Source organism: Camellia sinensis, chromosome 9, assembly GCF_055761805.1.
Source record: "Camellia sinensis isolate YWXY chromosome 9, ASM5576180v1, whole genome shotgun sequence".
NCBI classification, from domain to species: Eukaryota; Viridiplantae; Streptophyta; class Magnoliopsida; order Ericales; family Theaceae; genus Camellia; species Camellia sinensis.
The window spans coordinates 18,835,182-18,849,294 of NC_138969.1; the positions used below are offsets into that span (position 1 = coordinate 18,835,182).

Consider the following 14,113-nt stretch of genomic DNA (forward strand, 5'->3'; position numbering starts at 1 on the left):
ATATTCCCAAATTCTATGTTATCTCTTCAGATCAAAAAAAAAAAAAAAAAAAAAAAAGCCCTATTCTCACTGCTCTCTCCCTCCCTCACACCCAGTCGTCACTCTATCTCTCTTGCCCTGGCAACAGCAGCGTCTAGGTAACCAACCCTCTTCTTTCCTCTCGCGCTTGCTCACGCATACCCTCCTTATCACCCAGTCGTCGTTCTGTCTCTCTTGCAGCGGCAACACCGTCTCTCTCACGCATACCCTCCCTCTCACCCACCGTCGCTTTGTCTCGGGTAGGTATGTCCTCTGTTTCGCCCTCTCTCTCTTTCTCTCGCTGTGCGTGTGTCTGTCTCTTTCTGTCTTCCTCTTTATGTCTCCTTCGATTCGCATATGCCTTCACACCCAACCCTAAAGTTGACCCAGCCCCAAATCGGGGAATTTGGGGCTTTATTGGCATCAAACTGGAAAGGATATGACCCTCTCCTAATTTCTTTGGAAAATGCTAAAGTCCCCAAATAATCTATCAAATATTTTACTAAACCTTTTACATGGGTGTGGGACGCAGACAAACCCACATGTATGTGGGTCCCACATCCATGTGGTTCCCACGGGACCCACATCCGTGGTGAGAGATTTAGTAAACATTTGATAGATTATTTGGAACATCTAGCATTACTCAATTTCTTTTTCTCATGGCTTTTCTATTACTTAAGGGTATCGAAAAGGCATTGGTAGCATTATGTAATGGGTTTTATTGGACTAGGATATGATTTTGAATATTGGTATATTAATTAAAAAGGTCAAATCTTCGACACAGACCCATTGGTATTGGAGTACAGGGTCTTGCAAATACCTTTATTTTACTTGGCATGGCATTTGATTCACCTGAGGTAAAAGCAAACTTCGTTTGTGCTTCTCTATTGTAACTTCTAATTAGATCACTTGGGTCTGATGATTTGTTGGTTGTGGAAGGCTCAACAGCTGAACAAAGACATATTTGAGACCATATATTATCATGCTCTAAAAGCTTCTTCAGAGTTGGCTGCAAAAGAAGGCCCATATGAGACATATAGCGGAAGTCCTGTGAGCAAGGTATGCTTTCCAAGTGGTGCTTCCATGAAAGTGTGATTTAGCTACTTGGCTTCTGTTAATGAAATGTCTTATTATGGGCTAACAAAAGGAAAATGCACTTTGTTCTTGAATTTTGCAATTGTGGGCTAACGTGTTTGTGGTGAGAGTCTCCAGGCCACAAAATGATATACCTACATGTTTAACAATAGTTAGGGATGCTTATATGGTGTTTATCCTGTCCAGGGAATTCTTCAACCTGACATGTGGGGGGTAACACCTTCAAGTCAATGGGATTGGGGTGCACTTCGGGATATGATAGCAAATAATGGAGTAAGAAATTCACTTCCTGTAGCACCTATGCCCACTGCTTCAACCAGCCAGATTCTTGGAAATAACGAGTGTTTTGAACCGTACACCTCAAACATCTATAGTCGCAGAGTTCTAAGGTTTGTAATTGCCATTATATGCTAATGAGTGACTTCTAAAGGTTGATTTTTCCTTCTTGTCATCTAATACTCTTCTTTCCCTTTTCAGTGGTGAGTTTGTTGTGGTGAATAAGCATCTTCTTCATGACCTAACCGAGATGGGTCTTTGGTCACCTGCTCTTAAGAACCAGATAATTTATGAGGATGGTTCTGTTCAGAAAACCCCAGAAATTCCTGATGAACTAAAAGTTATTTACAAGTATGAATTTTCTAATTTGTGTGTTTCCTTTTTCGTCTTCCTTTTCCCTTTTCTTATTCATTCTGCCTCTGGACTAATGCATTTTGCTGTATCAGGACTGTTTGGGAGATTAAGCAAAAGACATTGGTTGATATGGTTGTTGATCGTGGATGCTACATAGACCAAAGTCAGAGCTTAAATATACATGTGGACCAACCCAATTTTGGAAAACTTACTTCATTGCACTTTCATGCGTGGTCCAAGGTAAGAATTTTTGTTCATATTAGCATTTGGTGGTTTGAGATTTTGATGATGAGGTTTGCCATACTTTTGTGGTCAAATTTATGTTGGTATAACTTATATTATGCTCATTTAAGTTGATGTGTCAAGATATCAATGGATGGTTTTGGGACATGTTTTTATACATTTGGTTTTCAAAATTATGTCTCGTTTGGTTGTGGAAAACAGCCGTGAACAAGATAAGAAAATGGATGTAAACCATTACCAACATTGATATCCTTATAAATGATTGGTGTGGAGGTTTTCCTTTTACATTGGATGAATATAATTGTCGGTGTATGGAAATTAATTGTTGCATGATTTGATTGTAGTATAAAATTGCTTCCTGAGTTGGATGGTGCAGATGATTGTTTTGTGCAAACATTTTGAATTAACAATTGTGATTTTGGTGAAGTGTTCTGTATTAATATCTGATTCATTTTTTCTCCTTGTTCCTTGATACAAAAAGGTTTGAAAACTGGAATGTATTATCTAAGATCACGTGCTGCAGCGGATGCCATCAAGTTCCCAGTGGACACTTCTATCCTTAATGTAATGATTTGTATGGATTATTATAATCATGATCATTTAAATTATTGAAATAAATCTAACATTTGTTTGCAATGCAGGAAAAACCCAAAATTGAAGATGATGAAAGTTCCAAAATGTCACAAATGGTATGTTCTTTAACAAACCGTGAAGAGTGCATGGCTTGTGGCAGTTAGAATTCTATGTAGTAATTCCAAAACATGCGTTGCTTTTTGCTATAATTGCTTCTCTGCTTACTGAGGGGCCACAAGATTTGGCACGGTTATGGTAGTCTAATAATGATGGATGTTGGCAATGGTGGCACTATGCAATGTTTTGTGGAGAAAAAGATGTGGTCAAATTATTGTGATGTGAAGTCTAAACGGCTTCAAACTGTCTTTGTATAGGCTACAACATAGTATTCTGTCTTTTTGTTTCAGATGTCTTTGTTTCAATAGTTGTTAATTGTCCTGGGTTCATGGATTTTGCTCTTTACTTGGTCTTTCAATATATTAATTGTCTGTCAACTACAAATGGGAATTTGGCTGTAGAAAGAATTTCATTGTCTGTTGTTCAATGAGTTATCAGCCCTGAAATTCTAGTGCCTTAGTACTGGACTAAGATTGACGTGGGTTCTATTGAAAGCATGTTTGGTTGTGAAATTAATTTCCGGATTAATAATCCAATATGATTCATAATCCCATTGAGAAATGGGGCTAGCATAGCTAGTAATGACTTAAGATTGAGAAATGAGTCCCGCGGGACTTAAAGAGACCCATTTTTTTGTAAGAATTGTTTTTGACTTTTTTTTAATATAGATATATGTTTTTTTTTTAATTTTATATAAAAATAATTTATTAATTCCATTGTTAATCATTTTTTACAATATTATTAAAATAAACACATTTTTATTTAATTCTCATTAGTATAATTATGTTTCCAAATTTGTACAGAATCAAAAAACAGGGTAGTTATGTTACTAGTCTAGTCTGTTGAACTCAACAAGGGTTAAAGAGTGTTTGTTTGTTACTCTTCAAGCAGAAATATTGATCGGTTGTGTAAGTAAATAGGAATTGAATTTGTAAGATGCCCATGAAGTCCTTCACAAGAACATATTTCCTACACATACATAGCCAAGTTTTTTATTTTTCATATAAACTACTTGCATTATGCTCACTGCCATAATCATTTTTGCAGGTTAGTGAACAATGGGTGCAGGTGGCCGAATGTCTGTTCCTCCTGAGGGAAAGAAGTCAGACCGCGATGTCATCCGGCGAGTTCCTTACTCGAAACCTCCATTCACAGTTGGCGAGATCAAGAAGGCCATACCACCCCATTGTTTTCGTCGATCTGTTCTCCACTCATTCTCCTACGTTGTTTATGACTTGATCATAGCCTTCCTGTTCTACTATCTCGCCATCAATTACATCCACCTCCTTCCTCAACCTCTCTCGTACCTTGCCTGGCTGGTTTACTGGATCTGTCAATAGATTATAAATAGTCTTCAAGCAATTGATAGGTAAAGGCCAAGTCTGAGATTGCTTATTTTACTGCATATTGTGTGTTCATTCTTTTTCCACGAGTTCCTTGCTTTCGAAATTAATCGGTAAACAAACTTCTCTGACCTTTGTTTGGTCAGCTAGCAGGAGACTTGACATTACTGATGGGTTGAAGAGACTTAAATGTCGGACACTCATATTTGTTGGCAAGGACTCGCCTTTCCATTCAGAGGCTGTTCACATGACATCAAAACTGGATAGAAGATATAGTGCCTTAGTTGAGGTATGTGATGCATCAAATCAGTATGTAAGAATGCTTGTATGATATGAGATGAACAAAACATATACATGGTGGTGGCCCATCCAGGTATAAGTAAAAAGATTGGTGTTCGTTTGGATGGATGTGGATTTCAAATCAAGGGATTTGAGGTTCAATTTTATAAAAATCTTAGAGAGTTAAGTCACTATAGAGAAGGTAAGTTGATATGGAAAAGATGTATTTCAGTAAGATCTTTGAGCTAGGAGGAGACCCCTTAGTATGATTTCAAATATCTACTGTAATAAAGCTTTATAATCCTCATTATAAAGCTTTTTAATCCAATTTTGAAATTCTTAGATGAATTGTCTAACTTGAATTTGAGTTATTCTTCTTGAATAATTAGGGCTTGTTTGGGAATTCGATTTTTTAGTGTCTTTTTGGCTGAAATGTTTGGTTCCTAAACATAATGCCAAATCTATGCATTTCAAATGGAATTTTAGTTTTTGTTGAAGCATTTTCAGTCTATCCAACTTGTTTTACTACATATAACAAATTTTGTTCCTGATATAATATATGCCATGAACAATAACCCCTTGTTCTAGGGCTTTATTTCTTGAACTTCTTTGACTATCATGCCATCTAATTGCTAAATTCTCTACCTTTTTAGGCTGGCAATAAATATATATAATATATAATATACATAAACTTGAAATTAATTATATTGTAAATGATTTTTTTTTTTTTTTTTAGTTTTTTTTTTGTAGGTGCAACCCTTTTGAGTATGTGATGATATCTTCGCGTATCGATATCAAAGTTTACAATCTTATTTATTTATTTATTTTTTGAAAAAAATATCAAATGTTTTACATTTTCTGTAAGCTTAAAAATAATTATGTTGTAAATGATGATTTTTTTTCTTTTTTGTTTCTTTTTGCAAATGCAAACCTTTTGAGTACGTGATAGTTTCGCATATCGATATGGGAGCTTACTATTGATATCAAAACAAGCTACATTATATCTGTTTTTATTTTTTTATTTCTATTGTCGATATTAAAAATTTGAGTTCTTGAATTTCAAAAATTATTAGTATTGTTAAAGGTTATTTTATATATTTTTGTAAATAATATTTGATTGACAATTGTTACAAGGTACATATATTATTCTTGGTATATGATTTTTTGAATGTGAATTTGGATGTGGATGTGGATGTGGATGTGGATGTGGATGTATTTTTAAAAATATTAATAATTTGTATAGGAAATATTTAATAAAATATGATTTTATAAAAAATAATTTTATTGTGACAATAATAAACCGTTGCTAATGTAATTTTCATTTCCTTATATTTTATTAACGACGAGTTAACCTGTCGCATATACATATTAGTTCCAATCTTTTGCGACGGTTTCAACTGTCCCAAATAAATATTTTGCGACGGTTTAAACGGTTGTCAATACGGTATGAACTTAATATTACTTTTTTTGCGACGTTTTAGACCGTCGTTAATAATATTTTTTGCGATGGCAAATACCGTCGCTAAAAAAGGTTTTTTGCGACGGCAATCAACATCGTCACTAAAAATGCCATTTTTTTCCTTTTTTTTGTGTCAGGCGAAATCGTCGCAAAAACTATTGATTAGCTGTCGCTACAAGAATGCGACGGTTTGTAACTGTCGCAAATACTTTTTGTCACGTCCCTTTCCGCCACCCCTCATTTTCCGTCGCTGCTCTGTCGCAAAAAGTCTTTTGCGACGTTTGGGACCGTCGCAAAAAGTCTGATTTTTAGTAGTGTACTACCACTATTCATGAACCATCTCCACCATTACCGATCTACACTCTACACCTCCGATCGCCACTCTACCATGGTTGATTCACCGATCGAGTTCTAAATCTATACCAATCTATTTGTTTCAATGGTCCTGTTCAAAAAAAAAGAAAAAAAGTTGTTTCAGTGGTAAAATCGACTCCAAATAACTCCAAGCAACAGTGTTTTTTTAGATCTTACCCCTCTTCCTTTTCTCTGTCTTTATTTTTAAATTATATCTGCTGCTAATTTATTTTTCAATGATAAATATATCAATCTTTGGTTTTGTATGCGTATGTAGGATATGAGTGTCTTGTGAGTAAGTGATTGTAAGTGTGAATGTGAAGGAGTAAATTGGCGTCTGTAATTTTTTACAAATCACTCAGTGATAAATTTATTACTAATACATTTAGTGAAAATTATCACTGAATGTATCTTTAATTCTTTTGTTGATTTTGTATTGATCTATATGATGGTGAAGACTAATGAAAACTATTTGCTAGTAAAACTTTAGGTTGCGTTTGGATGAACTTTAGAGTTATGATTTGAAAATAGAGTTGTATTTTGAATTTATGAGTTTTGAAATTATGATTTGAGTGTGAAAAATTTGTTTGGTTATGAGTTTTGAAAAGAGTTTTGAATTGGGTTTGAATTAAGTAATGTAACATCTGATATTTGATTAAAAAATTTACAACTTGTAACCAAACACACAACCCAAAATTCTATTTAAAGCTCATAAAAAAAATTTAAAAAAAAATTCAAAATATTTTTTTATTTAAAATATAAAAATAACAGGTGCCAAAAAAAAAAAAAAACATGAACACTGTTTCGGTCAACTGGTCGGACGTGCGGGAGGATGACCAGATAGACGTGTTTTGAAAAGTGGGTATGGAATCAATTTTTAAAAATTGTAAACAAACAGAGCACTCAAATCATATTGTAGAATCATATTTGGAAAGCTCTACCAAACATAACCCATCTCTCTCTCTCTCTCTCTCTCTCTCTCTCTCTCTCTCTTGTTGTTACTAGAATTAAGGAGGTAGTGGGAATAGTAATGTGGTGGAGTTGAACATTTGTTTTTGTTGAACATTTGTTTTTGTTGAAAAATGGTCAGAAAAATATTATTGAAAATTGCCTGAACTCAGAAGTAATTGCCAGTAGTAAAAAATGGCGGTCGGAGGTGGCCACTAGAGGTTTGAGGTACTCACTAAAGGTCGGAGGTTGTTGCCGGTGACCGGAGGTAATTGTTGGTAATAGCGGTCATGCCAGTAGTGTTATGGTTGATGTGTTGGATGAGATCAGTTGATGATATTTTACAGATATTGATAATTAAAAAAGAAGCAAGACCTATAGATAAACAAGTCTAATCAATAGGACCAGCCCGTTAGTACCCTTTAAAACTTCGGGTTAGATATTGGGCCTAAACGGGTTACTTTGCTAGATTATCTTTTTAGAAAATGTTTGTGACCTGCAAAAAATTCTTATAATTTGATTCACAATGATGTGATATAAAATAACTCTTAGAAACCCATAACTTTAGATCCACAAGTAAAGAAGTTGGGGCCGTATATCATTAGATGTGTATCAAATCAAAAGTTTACACATATCATACTACATCATTGTGGGCCAAATTGTAAGACTTTTTTGCGAGTTTTAAACATTTTCCGTGGTATAATAAGTGTCAATTTTGATTTGTTAAAACACTTAATGGTAAGACCTAACTCATTTACTATATCATTGTAAGTGTATTTGTAGGTCTTAAAGTGTGAATTTTTAGCATTTCTCTTCTGTTTTTTAAAGGAATTTTTAAATGCAAGAATTGTGATTAATTTTTGAGTTTTTGTGTTTTTATTTTTTTATTTTTGTGTTAATTTTTGAGTTTAAAGTACCGGAAAGTTAATTCCCATACTACCCTAATAGTAATATGTGTGGTCCAAATGTCAACATAAACACTTTTGATGCAATCTAAATAGCCAAAAACAATTGCTAAATAGTAGCAGTATTTATTCTTTTCACACTGACTGACTAAGATCTAGCACATTTCTCCAATTTGCTTGACAGCAATTATTTTTGTTTTTGTTGGAAAAGGGCGCATGACAGCTTGTTATAGCCTCTTTTGAAAATTGTTATAAAAAAAATATATATATATATATATATATATATATTATTATTTTATTAATTTATTTGAGTCATATCATCTTTTTATTTATTTTAGATCTTTTTATAATAAATAAAAACTAAATTTTTTTTGCACTTTGCAAACCAACCCTAACGCTGTGTTTGGATGGAGATTTAGGATAAGACTTGGAAAAGAAAATAGGTGAAATGTGAATAAAATATAGATATAGGATCTCTGCTGTGCTGGAGGCACAACAGACACTATTGTGTTTGTCAAATGGATCCATTTCGTGACCCATTTTGATAATCCAAATCATTTTGGATAGAATATACCTATAAAAAATTAAGTTGATCGGATATCATTAACCAGTTCATCGAATAACATTTATATCTACAAAAATAAATGACAGTTGCTATTTGAAATATAAATATGAATAAAAATGTGAGTAGATGAAAAGGTTAACGGATACGATTAACTTAATTTTTCGCAAATATGTTCTATTCGATGTATTCTAAAATATGAAGGGTTCGAATCATCAAAATAGGTCCGAAATGAGCCCATTTGGCTACACAACAGGGACTCAATTCTATAAAATATACCTACATTTTATCTAATTTCACACACTTTTTCCTTTTCATTTTTCTTTTCAATTTTTTTTTTTTTAAATCTCCAACCAAACATAACTTTAGTACTATATATTTTCTAATTTTTCTAACAAAAGAAAAAGTTTAAGAACAAGTACAATTTTTGCATCTACAAATTGAATCTGTTAGCAATCATAAATAAGATTTTTTATTTTTATTTTTATCTCATATCTATGTATATGTGTTCCTAACACTATTGATAAAAAGCTTATGTCACTTTTAGAAACTTCACTTGTTCTAACATTCAAACATAATATATCATATTTTATTTATCATTCCTTATTTAATGTAACAAATTTATAATAATAAATTTAACTTTAATATTATTAATTTTATTTATTGTGAGTATATTGCATCAAGTGATAGAAAAATATAATAAAAAAACAATTCACTAATAAAAATTTTGTACTGAATTTCATATCAAAATGATGTGCAACAATTTTTAAAAAATCACAATGATAATTTTTTGTTATAGAGAGTGATAGTACTCAAGATTATCATATCATTTTTAATAAAAATTTACTGCTCAACATCTCTTTCTTTCCTTGTTTTTATTTATTTATTTATTTATTTTTTAATTTTGTTGTCAAAAAGTTGGGCGGCTGTGAAAGTCCACTTCTTGTGATCAATAAATTGTGTTCCCAAAAGACAAACCCCAAATTTTCGATAAGAAAATGAAAAAGATTAATGTAATGATGATATTACGTAATGATGGACACGTAATGTTATGTTTAATAATAAATAATTATGCTATTGTAGAATACCACATGATTGTGGCTGCGATTAAATGGTATTTTGTGGTTTAACTCTTTTATTTATTTTATTCTAAATGATGTAAATATATAATGGAAAATGTTTGGTGGTTACAAATTCTGTGACTCAAATGGTCCGAAACTGTTAAAACGATGTCGTTTTGCGTCGTTTTGCATCCAACATGACGTTGTTTTGGGTATTTTGAACTATTTGAACCACAGAATTTGTGACCACCTAGTATTGCTGATATATAATGATCTCATGTTATATCTTGAACGAGCTAAGGCTCCATTTGGAGAATTAAATTTTTAGTTTAAAAATTATTATAAACTATTATATATTTTTATCTTTTTATGCATTTTTTTATTAAAATTAAAGAATAATTAAAATAGTTAATTTTTAAATCACCAACGTAAAACCATTTCTAAAATAATCTTTTTGTATTTGTTGCCTCCAGTGACAGTGCTAACTTGTCTGCTAATTGTAGAGAGGTTAATTTTGAAGAGAGAGCAAGAGAAGGAGAGGAGCCAAAGAAGGTGTGCTAATTCTAGGTTCATTAATGGGTTAGTTTTTAACTTTTTAATTTTTTAATTTGGGATTAAAAAATTTTATTTATGAAGAATTTTTTTGATTTTTTTGACTTTTTATGAGAGAAATAATGTAATAATTATGAGTTTGATGTAATATTTTGTCTTATTAAGTTAAAAAGTCTATTTTATCTTTTTGTGACTAAAATAGCCCCAAACTTAACCCAATCCTTCTTCCCATACGAAGCCATTAACAAATATTTAATATATAAAATTAAGTATCATTTTTAATACATAATTTTAAGGGGTTTTTTTTAAGGTCCCTGATATTAAAATTTTATAACATAAAAGACACCTAATATTGTCATAATGTCTAAGGTCCCTCAACATCAATCCAGAAAAAATTCGACCCAGAGAATTTCTCTGGACTTCCAGAGATTTTCTCTGTACTTCCCGGAGAATTTCTCTAGACGTCCTAGAAATTTTCTTTCCAGAGAAATTTGTGTTTTGACTCCACCAGATAAAATTGATCAAAAAGGGACCTCAAGATCAATATATACCTAATCATTATCAAACCAGAGAAAATCCATTCAAAATCACATTTTTCAAATTTTTTCCCCTTCCAATATCTGAGCAAGTAAACAAATTAATAGAGAAACTAAAGCAACCAAATATTAAAAAGAAACCAACACATCCTGAGTTTTCCAGAAAAAATTCGCACAGTGACGAAATCCAAAGAAAATTCACATAATAGCCAAATCTAGAGAAAATTCACACAGTAACTAAATTCATAGAAAATTCACATATAATCTGCATAAGCCCTTAGAATCTTTTAGTAAACAATCACCACTCTCATCATCTCCTAACTTGAACAAAATTTACAGAGAAAATCTCACAGAAATTCACATCAACCTAAAGAAAATCTCACCTCCACCCCAAAGAAAATCACTCAAATAAGAGAAAATCTCCTTTTCCAACCCAGAGATATTTCCCCTCACAATCTGTTCTGGTTGAAAATTATAAACCTCAGGCAAAATGTGTTCTATGGTTCACACATTGGCTCCAGAGAGAACAATTTCAATTTTGTTGAAAAAACCACTACTGCAGAGAAAATCTCACCTCCATCCCAAAGAAAATCATTCAAATAAGAGAAAATCTCCCTTTCCAACCCAGAGAAATTCCCCCTCACAATCTTTTCTGGTTGAAAATTATAAACCTCAGGCAAAATGTGTTCTATGGTTCACACATTGGCTCCAGAGAGAACAATTTCAATTTTGTTGAAAAAACCACTAATGTAGAGAAAATTCAAAGACAGAACCATAAATGCAATAAAAACAATCAATTTGGAGTTGAAAGTAGATTTCAAACCTAGTGAAATTCTCTGTTTCTCTCTAGAGAAATTTCAATTTTGTTGAAAAAATCGCTAAAGCAGAGAAAATCCAATATTAAAGAAATTTGAACAACGAAAGACCTACCAGAGAAATTTGAACAGAGAATTTCTCTGGGCTCAAACTAGAGAAAATTGAAATTTCTCTGAGTTCAAACCAGAGAAATTCTCTCCAGCCAAAGAAATTCACGATCAATCATCACAATCAGAGAAAATGTAGAGAAATTTGACATCTTTGCCATATAAAATACAGTACAAGTTTTGACATCTTTACACCCTTATTTTCCTCATATTTAATATAGTAACAACAAGAGAGATTTTTCATTGATAGCAATGGCTTAAATTACATATCCACCATCCATCAATTTGTTACTGGTTGTTATTGGTCACCCATAAGCCTGCAGACAACTAGAAATCTTCAACCCAAGTTTCAGTTTTGGTGTCCCAAACTTGACAACCCAAATCCCCAACTTCCTACATCATATGACCCACAATTACACCCCCACTGTCAATAGATTTCGCTCCTCTCTCCAAACACTCTTTTATTTTACTATGTTAATCGAAAAAATAAATACACATACACTCTTTCAACACACACATCAGAACCCACCACCTCTAACATTGTCTGGGTTAGCAATTGATTTTGAATTTTTTTAAAAATAAATAATAATTTAATGACAATGTGGGGCCAATACAAACTGGTTGTTTTTTTGGTTGAAATTGTGGCAGAGAGGCTGGCATAAAGTGGAGAAGCCAGGAGTTGCGATGAATATCTAATAATTTTTATTGGTACAATTGTTAACTAAATATTGTGAATTTTTTTTTAATACTATGATTTATTGTAATTGGTAGGTACTGTATTGTGTGATTTCTTGATAATTGAATAGACTTTTAGGTTATGATTTGTTGATTTCCTCTAACAATTTGGATAAAAATCTAAATGTTGTTTTGCGCTGTCATATATTTTATGACTTTTAGAAATCGGATGGAAGATGGTTTTTTTGGCTAGTTATTTGATTACGTACATTGAAAAAAACATTGCTCAACGGTTTGATGTAGACTCTATCATTCATGCTTTTGATATTATGAAAGAGCGTCGAGCTCAATTGAAGATGCCTAATTTTAGTAAATAAATGCATGTAGAAATAGTTACTACTTTTTATAAGTAAATATGGGCAAAAAAATATTCTCAATTGTATGATCATCTTTTGGTACTCAACTATGTTGATAAGGAATATATAGTTCAATATTTTATCGTAACATTATTGATTTTTTTTCATGTTAGTAGAAATTGGTATTGAACTTCAAATTTTATTGGTTAGAGGTTAAACGTGTTAGATAATCTTCACTGTATTTAAATAGATTAAATTCTGTTGTGTACTAAACAACAATCAGAATATAAAGAAATAAAGAAAATGAGAGAATTTGTTTGATTACAAAAATCAAACTCGAAATATAAAAAAAGAGAGAATAAAAACAGATTTTATTTTGTTACCAAAACAAAATTAAAATCTGATTTAAATAAACAAATAAAACAGAATAATAAATTAAACAACTTACTTGATTAATTTATTCGAATTAATAACCTGATCAAGTCTAGTGTTTGACACTATGTCCTTAAGACAGATTCGTCCTCTCCACGGTGCTTCAGAATGTGGACGTCTATCTTCCAGGATGAAATGATCAATTACAAATAATAGCAGCACTACAAATTGTTTGCCTTACGAACACACTAAGTGTTTACACTCTTTCTTACAAGAAAATGAATGCAGCAAAATACAGAGATTTATAGCAGAAGATGGAGTACGAAAATTGGAGTACTAATCCAAATGGGGGGCTAGTCTATTTATAGGCAAAATTGTGGCTGATAGTTTTGAATTAAATAGGTGCAAAACCTGTTCAATTTAAACAAATAGGCACTGTTTGGACAGGTTGAAACCTGTTTGGTTTTGAATTTAAACATATTTAAATCTGTTGGGTTCAAAAAACGGAAGGGACCTGTTTGGGTGTACAGAAAAAATCGGACCAGTTTATTTTTGAATTCTGAATTTTATTTTACCAAAAAATAAAATTAAATTCAAATATTTTTGGCCCAAAAAAGATAGGTATTGGGCCGGACAAGCCCAACCTAACCTCACACCACGCACCTGCGGCCAAGCCCAGGCCCAGCCCAGCCCGCCCGACCGGACAGACGGCAGCGGCGCGCACGCGCGTGAGTGGTGATTTTTGGGTCCAATGAGTCTAGCCCATTTTGTCCACAACCTCCCTCTCTAAAACACTTGGGTACCCCTTGGGGCACATCCCAAGTACCAAACCCATGCATTATAAACCCATTCAAAACTTCCCACCAAATTAATGTGGGACAAGCCTTATTCAAACCTTTAAGGATTTTTCACCAAAACTCCATTTCCATGGAGTATACTTTGTCTTCAATTTCCCATTCACTCGGTAATGGTTTTGAACAACCAAATATACCACGTGAATCACAACGTGGCATAGAACGCGTTACCACTTTGACTCGCGAAATTCGACGCACGGGGGCCCACCTAAAAAATAGACCAAAGTTGGAAAAAAATTCTGGTTTACCCAGAATTTT

The 14,113-nt window shown here is 32.7% G+C and overlaps 1 protein-coding gene across 1 annotated transcript; it reads left to right on the forward strand.

The window, feature by feature from the left end:
- Positions 1-5,473, forward strand: LOC114293371 (ribonucleoside-diphosphate reductase large subunit). The gene is made up of 11 exons (XM_082886251.1): positions 1-282; positions 803-875; positions 958-1,077; positions 1,300-1,502; positions 1,591-1,740; positions 1,836-1,983; positions 2,467-2,550; positions 2,628-2,675; positions 3,724-4,045; positions 4,166-4,308; positions 5,049-5,473. The coding sequence occupies exons 2-9, from the start codon at positions 855-857 to the stop codon at positions 3,913-3,915; spliced, it is 966 nt and encodes a 321-aa protein (XP_082742377.1). The 5' UTR covers positions 1-282; positions 803-854; the 3' UTR covers positions 3,916-4,045; positions 4,166-4,308; positions 5,049-5,473.
- Positions 5,474-14,113: the final 8,640 nt, after the last annotated feature.

Bases quoted from the DNA above. Each gene is read 5' to 3' on its own strand.
- LOC114293371 (XM_082886251.1), top strand. From the start codon at position 855: ATGGCATTTGATTCACCTGAG. The intron at 876-957 runs GTAAAAGCAAAC...TGGTTGTGGAAG, and splicing joins TGGCATTTGATTCACCTGAG to GCTCAACAGCTGAACAAAGA. The intron at 1,078-1,299 runs GTATGCTTTCCA...TATCCTGTCCAG, and splicing joins GCGGAAGTCCTGTGAGCAAG to GGAATTCTTCAACCTGACAT.